Source organism: Halichoeres trimaculatus, unplaced genomic scaffold (genome assembly GCF_033239565.1).
Source record: "Halichoeres trimaculatus isolate MK-OKI-2021-1 unplaced genomic scaffold, fHalTri1.1 fHalTri1_scaffold_12, whole genome shotgun sequence".
Taxonomy (NCBI): Eukaryota; Metazoa; Chordata; class Actinopteri; order Labriformes; family Labridae; genus Halichoeres; species Halichoeres trimaculatus.
Genome location: NW_027437190.1, coordinates 26,054,747 through 26,067,944, shown reverse-complemented (window position 1 = coordinate 26,067,944; position 13,198 = coordinate 26,054,747). Strand labels below are relative to the sequence as shown.

Here is a 13,198-nt window from a genome sequence, read left to right as displayed (position 1 = left end):
TTGAGGGTTAAACTATATTGTTGCGGTGATTAACTGTGGTTAGCTATGGCTACATTATTCTACATGGGGAAAAGAAATTCTTCTTGCACTTAATGGCAGCACCTGCAGCCAAGTAATGTGTAGCACTTTGTTGCACTTACTACGGTTTTCCCTTCTGTCTAAATTCTTGCTTGTGTTGTACGTCGCTTTGGACAGAAGTGTCTGCTCAATGAAACTTTAGCACTGTAGAACTTTTTAATGGCTCTCAAATACACCATAAAGCTAATTATTAGCGTTATATTAGCACCACTACTTCTGCAGCCCATTGTAGCAGGTGACATCACAGAAACCAAGTGGTTGCACGTGGCCAATGGCTTTAGTGCAGCGGTAGTTTTATGTTCTATTAAATGTGTAACAGCGACTGAAAGTTTGGTGTGTCTGAAGATATACCAACATCCTTCTCTGTTTTCTCCAGTGTCTGCTGAATATCAGCCAAAGCCTGAAGTCAACCTGCCCAATCACAAGACAGAAAATGGACAAACAAATGTCAAAGAAAGGTAAAACTATTTCTCTGTTTCTGCTGATTTAAGACTCTTTGTTGTCAGGATCGTCAAGTCTGGTGTTGACTGAAAGTTCAACAGAGAGCCCAAGCAGCCAAACAGTAAACAACTGCAGAACGAGGAGAAAGATTTTGTTTCATGAAGTGTTTACTCTCTCTATTTGAAGACCCTTCATGGGGAAGATTTAAAAAAAAACTTCTTGTAATTGGACAACGCTGAGATGACTCATTTGTTGTATGAGTCACTTGGTCCCATCCTAATTAAAACCATATTCTTCTGCGTGCTTCCCCCTCTCCAGCAGCCCCTCCGCACCAGTGGTCAACGGGGTCCAGCCAACGAGACATGAGAACGGTCTGTCCACTAAAGGGGATGCTGCTCACTTCAGTGATATCCTTCATCTCGCCAACACCACCAACGGGGCACGGGATAACTCTGAGAGCAGCATGGACGCTGAGCCCATCCTGTCGTTTGAGAGTGAGGATTCATTCATGAAGAAGGCCGGTCCCATGAAGCCTCAGCATGTTGCAGGTACACAGTTACCAAATGCAGACCTCGAGTGAGCTGTTAGCCAACATTAAATGGGAGGAAAGAGACACCATGAGAGAATCAGGGCAGATGATTAACTAAGCAAAGTTAAGAGAGAGAAGACATAGACTGATCGGAAGTGTCGGGTATCAGTGCCCCTCAAAGCTGGATCCGTATCGGTGGGAAGGGGCCAATCCATGATGCTGATCCGAGCAACCAGCTCTATGCCTTTTTTGTTCCAGCGGTCTTGGCCACTTGATATGAAATGTTACCTTTTGATCAGATGCACTTTCTTTGTCTTTTACTGCATTACCAGTCCACAGGGTATAAAAGTTTACAATTAAATATAATTTCGTTACATTCTGAAGAATCGATTTGCTGGTAAACAACCCACAGTAGAGCATGCAGGTTCTTATTTAATACTGGTAACAGATCGGTATCTGTATTGATTGTTACCATAGACTGTATAAAACATGGACGTAGCCTCCGTGACCTCATCCGTTTGTTCCTGACACTTGAAATGAAGCCAATCCAGGGATACAGCCACATTTGTTATGACGCCGGCTGTGAGTTTCCTTTCGAACAGCTACAGGGCACTTGTCAGTCACGTGACCTGAGCTGTGTCTCTGATTGGACAATCAAACAATCCTAATAACCTCTAGTTAGAAAAAAATTCACTCACCGTGCAGTGTGTGCCAATGGTGAAATCTGCGTTTTAGACCCCAGCTGGTTTTGAACCAGTCTGTGAATATGCTTTTTAATGCTGTAAAAGTCTGTTTTTAAAGCTGGGTGTGTGCGTGACTTCTGGTCTTTCTGCAGCCAGCCTCAAGTGGATTTTCACTGAAAAGCAGCATTAAGCACTTCCGTGTAGGCTTCATTTTTACTGACCGGATGTTGCCCCTTGGTTGTAACCCAAAGCTCAGGTATCGGTATCGGTATCAGTATTGAGACCGAAAAGTTGAATTGCTGCATCCCTAATTAGAAGTTAAATCTAACTTCATAAACAGAAACAGAAACAAAATCAGCTCCATTGCCCAAGAATGTGTGAACAACACAAATCTGACTCTCATTTACAGTGCTCAAACAAAAATATGTGATGTGGAGATTGTGCAGTGAATAAAAAGTACAAAAGATGGTTTATTTAACCATGGTTATAAATACTGAGGAGAAGAAGTGAAGCATCCATCCATGTTTGGGGCCTAACTTCATTAGCAGATAAACAACCGACCAATTCTGCAGCTAGATTTCAAGTCAGTGCAGGTTTTAAGAGGTACTTTTCTTCTCAGCGGATCCTACTCTGCACATTTTCCTCCTTTTGTCCACTGCCAAGAACATGCCTGAATTAGACCTTGTCTCTTGTTATCAGCACAAACACAAGTGACCACTTAAAAGCAGTGGAACATGAGCTTTTAAAACCCTGCAGTAAATGAAGTCTCAAAGGAAAAGCTTTTTCAGAAGAAGAGGCCTGATTTTGTTTTACAAGGTTTGGGAAAAGAAAGTATAATATTATATTGATTACTCAAGGGACAAATTCATGGTTATTTGTATCTAAAACAAAGATTTCAGCAACAGATACCATCCTAATCCCAGAAAAGCAACTCAAAAAAACAACTGAGAGGACCGGTTTTGTTTTCTGTCACCACAAGGATAAGCCCAAAATATGGGCCTGGTTGTGTTTATGTTGTGTAAGAAAGAAAACATCCAGCAATAACAAACCATACAGAAAAGCACATTCATGGGAGGCTACATTGTGCAAGAGTGTAATTTCTTTTTGCAGCAGTATATCCTTCACCAAACAGCCATGTGTTGTGTTGAAGGATTGGGTTAAGCCAGTAGCATCAGTGTGCGAGTTCCAGTTTGTTTTCCAGTTGTAAACAGGAGCAGCAAACAGCAGTGTTCTTATCCGCCCTGAGCCAATTTTTCACTTCGCCAGAATCACATTTCCAAATGAAGAGTGCTGCACAAAGAACCACAGCAAACCCCAACTTGCACTTTGACCGGACGTGCAGGTCATCACACTCCCCAGGAGGTGATGGTGTGGAGACTCCACTTACGCCTACAAAAGACTGGAGACAGGACCGAGGAAGAAATAGTGTGGGGAAAGAGGCGAAGAGGAGCAGGGTATCTTTATACTGATGACAGCTTTTATTCGGCAGCTTCTCTGACAGGGAGCCTGCGAAGAATTCCCAGAATGTCCGAGGTGACGAGGAGACCCTATCCACAAGTGCTTCTCGGCCAAGGGTTAGAAACAGGACTCCAGGGCAATTAAGCAGCATATCAAGCCTCACTCCGCCAACACCCTGCGGCAACGTCAGCAGCACCCTACTCTCCTCTTCCTTGGAGATCTGAACCGGCATCTGATAGCCTGAAGACAAGCCAGAGGGCATAAATATTACAGAAAGCAAATAGAGACTTTTCTTAAAATCACATTTTCCTTTAAACTTTCTTCCTTCTCCTCGTGTCTATCCTTTGAACTCAGCCACGTTAAAATCAGGCCGTCTCATTTTCACTCTTGTAAATGTGGACATGTGAGACGGCTTTTACCAGGTGGGACATTTGTGAAGACGGAACGACGCTGAGGATTGATATCTGAGACTAATTGAACTTTATAACATAAATTTATTTCAGGGTTTGTTTGAGTGTTCATACTTTTTTTGGCACATGGCAACGTCAGTCAAATAAACATGTGTGACATCCATTAGTAACTACTTTTATACGTCTCCTGCAGCTTCTTAAAACACATTTTGTTCAAATTGATTGTTTTCAATTACATTATTTGCACAGGGCCAGATCTTTTCGCTCTTAAAGTCAGAGGTTAACAGACCATTCGCTTACGAAGATCAAAGAGTGTGACCCCAATTAGGCTGCAAACTTCACCCCTTTCTGTCCGTAAGCATGTGACAATAAATCCTCATTGACTGCCAACCTTTAACCTTCTGCTCTCGTCCTCCCTCACAGAGGTCCTGTGACACGCTCGTGTTGAAGCGCTCGTCGCCTGAGGCCGCTGACCTTCCCCAGCTCTGCCAATGCTCGCATGGGGAACCCTGTGACCTGTGCCAATCAAACACCTTTCTTTTTTTATTCTAAGCCCCTGAATGCAATTCATTCTGGAGATGAGGAGAGCTGCAGAGAAGTGACAACCAAGCATTGTGACGCAAGCAAGAAGACTAAATGCTACAACAGGTGTCACCTCATACAGGGTGCATCGGTGATCACCCGCCACTGAAATCAACGATATCTACTTTGTACATTACAGTACAGCTGTGTAATTTTGATTACAACAAGCAGCAGTGTTTGTTTTTATTTGTTCTTTAGTTATTTAACTGAAAGAGAAATATAAAAGACTGGGTACTTTGTGAATAATGTAAATGAACTGTGCGTGACGGACAGAGGAACGGGGATTAAAGTCGAATGAATGGGACCCATTTTATTCTACTCCTCTCTGAGTAGAAACCAGGTCTGATCACCCTGGTGTGTGTGTATAAAGCTACCTGTAACAGTTTTTGTAAAAGTCAACAGAAACCTGGGAAGAGATTTGAAGTGTAAGCTCTGCTTCATACAGTGTGTACATGTGTCTGTTCAAACCTCAGCTTTTGATTGATTGTAAGCAGAACTGGATGTAAAAACGAGAATGCAGCCATGACGAATAGAGAAACGAGAAGTTTTCTGAAACCCTTAAAAGAGGGATTTACTCCACTATTTAACAGTTCAACTCTGTTTTTATTTCACTTCTTCAAGCATGACACAGTTTTGTCTCATTTGCATTGAGACTCCATGGACTCATATGTGGTTGAAATGCTGGTGCGTGTATATGCTATAATTATTTTGATGTGCGTTACAAGGTCAGTGGGAGTATCTTCAGTCTTATTAAAGACAAGCTGTCCAGTCTGAGGTCTCATCTTTCTTTTTATCCTTCAGGATCTGATGAAATCAGGGGATTTTGTGGGGACGGAGAGGCATGCAGATGTTCTAAGGAAAACCTTTCAGGTTCATTTGTTCATCTAAAACAGGCATAGAAACAGTAATGTGTTCTGAGTTCTGAGATTTTGAGGTTTTTCTGTTTTCAACTTCTTCAATTAAACAATATTTTGACTTTTCGAATGGAAAAACCCACCACCTCTGAGCGCCACAAAAGACATGTTGTACGCTACCCAGCAGGAAAACAGATTTAGAGATGGTACCACAGGGCCGTCCAGATGATATACAAGGCATGTGAGTTGGCTCAGCTGTCCATTTCAGTTTGGATCTCCCTTTACAAAATCCCCACAGGGGGTACATGCCACTCATCCGAATGCCCCCCCTTTCCTTTCCACTATATTCTGGTGTCCAGCGCAAGGCCTGGCACACTCCAAGGTTTCCAACCTCCAAGGCAGCTGAAGTGCACTAAAAACACAATTTATGCCCCCTTCTATAAAACACCAAGACATAAGTCTTGCATGATGATGAGTGAGGCATGAGATGTAAATGACATAGCTGCCTCTATCAGTGGTGGAGTCGAGCAGTACAAGCGATTAGTTTTGTTAGTTTGAACGTGTGCTGCATGGATGGCCTTCTTTTCCTTCCACTTATTATTTCCCCTCTGTGTGACGGAGAGTTTTGAGGCTCTATTTTAACTGAGTGTCTCTGAGAGGGATGTTTTCATCAACATGTTTCCCAAAGATGGGCAGGATTAACAAGCGAGGAGATCCAATGTGGGTTTGACCGCAATCTTAAGTAAGTGAGAACTTTGTTTTTCTGTGTTCCAAGCTTTAAAAAAACAAGCCAGTTTTATTGCACACTTCAATTCCCAGCATGCTTTTATTCCTACAAATGTCCACTTTGAAGTGCTGGCAGACTTGTAAGTGTTATCACTAAAGGCTTCACCTCATATAGCTCACAGTCAGATCCTGTCACAGCAAGTTGGCTTCCCAAGCTTCCTTAAGAAAGATGTAAACTCCCCCGACAACTAAGTGTGAGTTTCGACAACACGATCTCACTGGTTTCGTGTGTTGCTACTGCGGTTGTCCACATGGGTCCTCTGCTAAAAGCTGTATTCATCAACCCCAGCAGAGGGTGCAGCTCTGCAGCCAGGAGGTGACAGACGGCAGATTACATTTCTCTGGTTTCATTCCTCCTGTTTTGTGGTGTCATACAACAACGTGTCAACACGGTTATCACTTATTTTGTGTCTTTTTCTATTCTGGGCGAAAACAGATTTATCTTCAAGTTTGTAAACTCAAAAAAAAAAAAAAAGGTTTGAAACAAGTCGATCTGTGAATCCAATGTCTGGTTAATGTGTGGTGCTTCTCAGAGGGGGCACAAGGATTAGTGGGCACTATTTTTAGGGAGGTGTCAGCGAGGCAGTGCACAGTTACAGGATGAGTAGTGCCAAGTCTCTGAATAAATTCGCACAGAATGAGGATGGAAGAAAACCAAATTGGACATATGGATGAGACGGATGCACTGAAGTGATCCACTGGATTGTCCAGAAATAGTTTTGCTTGGTGGAATTGCAGTACCCCGTCATGTTTGCGCCACTTTGATTGATGGTGTATTATCTCCTCAGCCTGTCAGTGTGCTGATGTGTCACTATTCATGGCTGGATTGTAATCATCCTCCTCTTGAGGGTTGGATCCTTAAGAACAAAGAGTACAAAAGATCTCTGTTGCGTGTGACGGCTTAACAGACTCACTGTCAAACCTTTGTGCTCGGTGCAGAGCGTGCAGCTGGCATACTTTTGGACACGCTTAGCTCTCTGCTGTATCACATATAAATCTCAGCACTTGAAGACTTGGAGGAATCTTACAAATGTTACAGAATGGCGAGTGTGTCCACTGAGACTCCATTTTGGACAAGATAGGGGGGTCATGAGTGGGTCACGCCACTCCAGATAAGACCACCAGGGCTACAGTTATTCATACGTCCCAACCATCAAAGCCCTGAGCCCCAACCTCTTCCAGTGTTAATGCTCACGCCCCCTGGCCCCTCTCACGTTGTGCCGTCTCGTATCTGCTCAGCAACAGGCTTTCCTCACACAGCTGCTCTCAGATGGCAGGCTGTTAATGAAAGGCCACTGGGCAGCCGCCGTGAGCAGCGAGCTGGCTTCTTGATCCCTGTCGGAACCGGTCATTGCGGGGCGAGCTTTCTGTAATGTCATGTGATGAGAGATAGAAAGATTTAAGAGAGACCACCCCAGCCCCCAATTAGACCCCCACTGAGGCTGACCAGAGAAGCCAGAGCCTTGTTCAGTAGTGGCCACCATGAGACAGAGAGCAGCTGTTACATCCTTGTCTTAACATGTCCAATAAAGACACATTTTAAAGAGGTGTCACCTGACTCTCTGATGTCCAGAATTTAAGAGTCTGACCTGAGTCCACTCTGCGTTCATGTTATAAATGATGTTTTCATTCTCAAATAAAGTGGGAACAGATTTATTGGAGAAGTCAGTGTTTACTTTTATGGGTTCATCTGCTTGGCACTTTGTCAGTATTGAGATTCTTTTGTTTACGGCTTTGGCGAAATGTTGACCTGAATAACTTGTTGACTAATGTTGGAGCTGCCTCACGCCATATCCATAAAAAAATACAATTAACTTGAACTAATTTCTGCAAATTAAAGACCTTGTTATAAAGTGCTTGTAAATCTTTGACCATTATGCCAAAGATCTACATCCCCAAATCCATAAAAGCTGGGAGCCTGCGAAAATGTTGTTACTGAAACACATTTCAATGTTTTGCACATTTAAAAAAGTTGGAACCGACGTGTGTTGCATCACCTTTTGTTTTAACTGCACTCTGTTGAAGTTTGGAAATCCAGGAGACCAGTTCCTGAAGCTCTGTGAAATGTCTCATTCTGTCTGTCATCATATGCCAAATGTTTTCAGTGTGTGGAGACAGACTGATTTAACACCTGGACTCTTCTACTACAGCACAGTCTGCATCTTCACCTCAGTCCATCTAAAATAGGTTTGGCCTCAGAGAAGCTGCTAAAGTGTCCAGATTATGTTTATCTTTGGCTTCCTTTTGCATGGTGCACTTTGAAGTTGCATTTAAGGATTAGTTGAGAAAAAGATTTGAGCCAATGCGGTTATTTCCACTAAAGAGTTGTGTAGGATTTTGATGCAGCCTCAGGGCCAGAATTCTGGCCATACGTTACTTTTTTTCACTTTTGTTCCTTTTGAGCTGACTCCTCATGATTCTCTTTAATGACATTGAATACTCTTGATGATGAAACCCCTGAATTCTTTAAAATTTGAGAATGAGGAAAATTATTACAAACTATTTTTTCAAGCAGTCTCATATAGTGGCTCAACCTCCTCTCATCTTACTGCCCTTTCAAACACTTGTGATGTTATTAACCTGTTGCAAACTGACCTGATTAGTTGGGATTTCTTTTCCAGGAAACTTTTTGCATGACACAAATAGTGCTGTCAGGGGATTATTTACAGGATTTGTAAGAAATTAATCCAATTAACCCCATTTTAATTTCATATCTGCTTAAGGTCCCCAAATGAAGAATCTGAATTGTAGGGCATTACAAAAATGCAGTGCAATACTAATCAAATGAATACATGAAGAAGAGAAGATTTGTAAATCCACATTTTTTCAAATGGCCAATATTAAACTGTCAGTGTTCGCTGCCATTGACATCCATAGATGTAAATTCTATTGCAACCGTTTCCGGCGTCTATAGAAGTAAATTATGTTTTTCAGTGGGAGGAGGCAGGGTCTGTCAGAGCTTGTCAATCAAAATCATGCTCGTAAACTACTGTGGGTGAAAGCGTTGCACTCTTTAGATGAGAGCTCAGCATGGATATGAGGAGAAGATGTAAGATGACAGAGACATAGCGAGACACTCAAGTCAGAAAAGTCCAGGCAGCTTATGCTCCAACTGAGGATGTGTCAGGGTAGTTCAGAGAGAACGAGTGGCGGGATAGTGAGAAAAGATATCGGAGATCATGGTGAGGATCAAAGGATAAAGCCCCCAAGATGAATTGGGATAAAAAAAAAAGCATGTTTTGTCTGTTTTTTGGATCAGAAACAGGAAGAGAGCCTTAAAGGAAGATAGTCCACTCTTCTTAGGTAGTTTTTTCTATTTAAATAGTCATAGAAAACCATATTATTTGGGTCCTAAAAGATCATTAAAGATTTCAAGCTTTGGAAATGGCTGCCAGCAAATGAGTTTATCACATTAAAATTTTTAACCCATTGATTTTTTTTAACACATTAATTTGCGGTGTGATTAACTTATCCAACCCTAGACACAAATTTTTTAGTTTCCTGTCCCTGCCCCAACTTTTCTGAAAAATGCTGCTTACGTCAAATTTAAGGTGGGTTGTAAGTTTTTCCCAGGGAAAATGAAATTCTTTCCATATTCAATTTTTGATGTTATTTTAGCACCATGTCCAGTCAAACCAAGGATTTAAAGTTTTTTTCTAACACTCCCTCCATTTTTTTGTGTTTTTGTTTTTGTTTTTTTTTACAATTGACAAACTATCCTAACTTTTACATGTACATGAGAAAAAAAAACAAAACAAAAAAAAAACTAGTGTAATGTCCTAAAAATCTAGAAATCCGAATTCTACCATGCCATCATTAGCACTTAGATTTCCCACATGATTTGAGGAAGTGAGATAATTTGTAACACATTTCATACTACATGGAAAAAATTGACCCAAAATTGGCCCGATATTGTGGTGTGTCCTTTGCGAAAGGGAATGCAAGTATTGATCTTCTGTTAAATTCAAGTGACCAAACAAAGTGTTGTTGGCACAGGTGAAACTGTGTTTTAGAGCAAAAGGCTGACATCTACATGCAAGTAAGTTGCGGAAAAAGTACTAGCATGTTTATAGCAGGTAGTCTACAACATTTTTAAGCTTTAGCCTATTTTTAAGCATCCTGGTATAAGCTTAATGAAACTCAAAACTCAAAATATTGGGCTTATCTATGTCCATCTTAGAACACATGAAAATCAACCCAAAAGTCAAGTGACCCAAATGTCACAGCTAAACAAATAGTTAGCCTCAAAGACAGGCTATGAAAATAGAAGATGGATCACCAAGTTAGCAGGTTTGAACCTGTTGGGACCATGATTGTCCGTACAGATGGTCCAAGCCATCCATCCAAGAGTCCGTCTGGACCGAATGCTGGAAAAACTGACCAACACTGACGTACGAACCGCCGAGCCTCTAGTGGCTAAAAAGCAGCACAACAACCAACACCTGAGAGGTTTCACATTCAGACATGGACACCGTTTTAATTTCAAAGTTGTGTTGTCTCTTCATCTTGGAGCTGACAGCTTAACAGCATCGCTGCCAATCAGAGCACAGAGGACAAGCGGCTTCAATTTTGCCAGCTTGCAAGCTTGGTTATTTTCAGTTCGTGGGATAACTGAGAATTAATCCCTGATGCACACTCACTGCCAGCTACGCTAGGATCCTTGGATCCCACAGTTTACTTTTTGTTCCATTTGGAAAGAAAACTCTCAAACGGGGGCTCAGGAGGAGGGGCTGAGGCCAAATGTTTAATGTAGAAACAGGAACCTCCCCAGTGTCTCTCTGTGTTAGCATTGGCTCAGCCAAGAGGAACCCCTATAGATGATTTATCTAAGTGTTGCCTTGGCACCACCTGTAGTGTCCAATGTCTCTCTGAGGTGTATGTTCACTCCGCTGAAATGTTGTGTCTTGGTTGCTGTGACACTGTGGAACATTACAGGCACCTCATGAGGCTGTGCTTACACATTTTTTTCCATTGGGAATTTTTTTCTGTGTGATTTGATGATGGGAGATTTTCTACAATTTTAAGTACTTTTGGAAATTAAGCCTGTGTTCTCACATTTTCTGCTCAACAAAATTTAAAACCTCCATAATAAGAAGTTCAAATAATGACTCAGCAACTGGGGAGTCTCTCTCTTTTAAATTAAAGTTTCCAAAGCACTCAATCTTCTCGTTTTTATTTATCCTGCTTTATAAAAACTACACAGAGACCTTACCGTGTCAGAATTGCTTTAATTTACTGCTGTGAGGCTAACAAGGGGTTGTACGAGCATGTCTGGGTGTCTGTCTGTGTGAGAGCAAGGAGAAAAAAAAGCGAGAGAATGTGTGTGAATTTGTGTTTGCATTCCCACAATTCTGTTTGTGTGTGCTTTTATGTGTGTGTGCACATACTGCAAAGGGTGGGAGTGTCTGTGTGGCAAGCGTGTGTGTTTGCATGATACATGAGAGCAGCCGTCCAGGGACCCTGGAGAGCAGACTGAAAGGGAGAGAACACAGAAGAGGGGGGCTGAAACTACCATCTGCCCCGGCGACAGTGGCCCTGAGATGTCAGCGCCGTCAGAGAGAAGGCATTCTGGTAGTGGAAGGAAAGTTTAAAAAAAACACTGACACATTTCTGTTTCACACCACACTGGGCTAAAGTCCACGCCTGCTTGAACAAAGCGATGATGGTGTGAAAGACTGAAATTTCAGAATCATTTGCACAAACTAAATTGAAACACCAGGTCAGTAGTGACTGATGTTTGAAAAACTGAACCACCACCTGCGTGGGAACTGGAGTAAAAGAGCGCTTCTGGAGCCAACACTTGTACATCTTCTGTGGGTTTGATCTTTTTTAGTTTAGGGGGGGTTGCAGACAGAAGGATTTCTGCAACATATGACTATGCAGGTTTGAAAATGTGCAAATGTTTGGTATACATCTCCATTCTACATTCGAGAAGCCCAACATCTATCTTTAAAATATTCAAAAATAATGTGTTGTAAAATTTTTACCTCCAGAACAATGTGTGCCAAAAAGTTAACCTGTCTAATTTTTGAAAATGTTTTTTTTTTTTTTCTTTTTTTTGAATGGGTGTTGATGATGACTAAACTTAAATTTGTGACACTTTTGAATCAGCTTTCTGTTTCAACACAGAGGTTGACGCCTGGTTTTGATATGATATAAGAAGGCTGGCAAGAATCTTTTGCCATTAAGAGTTAGCAAACCTCAGACCATAGCAGAGGGTTTTTTTTAATGCTTTAATTGTTTCCAATTTACAAAAATCCAAATTTTGTCCCAAACTGTTTCTAGCTTCTAGGTAATTAGCAGGATAACACATAGTGAATGGGGGATTATGCAAATTAGAGTCTTGCTCATCCTGTTGGCAGTCTAATTTGCATAACCACCTGTTCACTTTACATCATGCTTTACAACAGTTAGTGCACCTGCAGTTTTAGGGGCTGTTAACACAGTTTTAGGGTAAAGCGCAAAAGTATTGATGCGTTTCAGCCCTGCGTTTACACAGAAATGGCATCTCAGCCGACCTACAACGCAAACTTTTGAACACGACCTCCTCCCTGCTGATACCGTTGCCATGTAAACAGTAAGCTGACAGTGGAAACGCTCCCCTTCACACAAGCGCATACAACAGTACAACAGTACAACGGTGCTTTTGCGATGATTGTGGATGGTATTGTGCTTGTGCTGCTCAATCAGCTGAATCTGCTGACTATCTTTAAACAAAATGTGCATCTGTTGCTCCACTTCTGCACTTAGCATTCGCCAATAAACCAGATGATCAGCTCAACTCTACTTCACTGGAGATCTCCCAAAAGCGGCTTCTGGACAAGACAATTATGGCGCCAACTACAGGCCTGGCATGCTAACTACAGTGTTTTCAGTCCCTCAGCGCTTCTGTGTAAACACACATTTTTTTTACTGTGTTTTAGTGTTTTCAGATAAAACATTGTGTAAACAGGGCCTTAGTCTCACAAAAAGTTTAGCACAAAAAATGTTTTGGGTTGTTTCCCATTTATACTTATGGTCAGTTACTATCAAGCCTGTATTTTAAAAGCAGTTCATCCAAAAAGCCTGGAGAAAAAAGACTGGCTGTATTAAGACATATTATGCCATCTTAACTGTTACAAAAGTTCAATTTAAACCAACAATCAGTCACCCTTTGCTTTGAATGTGAAGTTTCACTCCTGAGTCATGCTCTATAAACTCCACTGGCAGAATTACCAACCTTATAGGTATGCAGGAAGTTATTGATATTTTCCTTCATTCTTCAAACCCAGCTCTCTGCAAACTCAGGAAACAGCTCCCAGCTGTGTTTTCTGTGAGACCAGTACAAACCAACATGTCCACCAATGCGTGTAATTTAACTACAGCCGTTGGGTGGAA

General features: G+C 41.7%; 1 protein-coding gene across 7 annotated transcripts in view; it reads left to right on the top strand.

The window, feature by feature from the left end:
• The window catches only part of map7d1a (MAP7 domain containing 1a), a 44,457-nt gene extending 39,492 nt beyond the window's left edge, over window positions 1–4,965 (top strand). For 4 of the 7 annotated variants that reach the window (XM_074682797.1, XM_074682793.1, XM_074682791.1 and 1 more), the window contains 3 exons: window positions 455–536; window positions 838–1,067; window positions 4,023–4,964. In XM_074682797.1, the coding sequence (XP_074538898.1) occupies window positions 455–536; window positions 838–1,067; window positions 4,023–4,033 (323 nt within the window). In that variant the 3' untranslated portion in view covers window positions 4,034–4,964. Of the gene's footprint in view, window positions 1–454; window positions 537–837; window positions 1,068–4,022 lie in introns of all 7 variants that reach the window. The other 3 variants (XM_074682798.1, XM_074682794.1, XM_074682792.1) reach the window with 2 other exon arrangements.
• The last annotated feature ends 8,233 nt before the right edge of the window (window positions 4,966–13,198 follow it).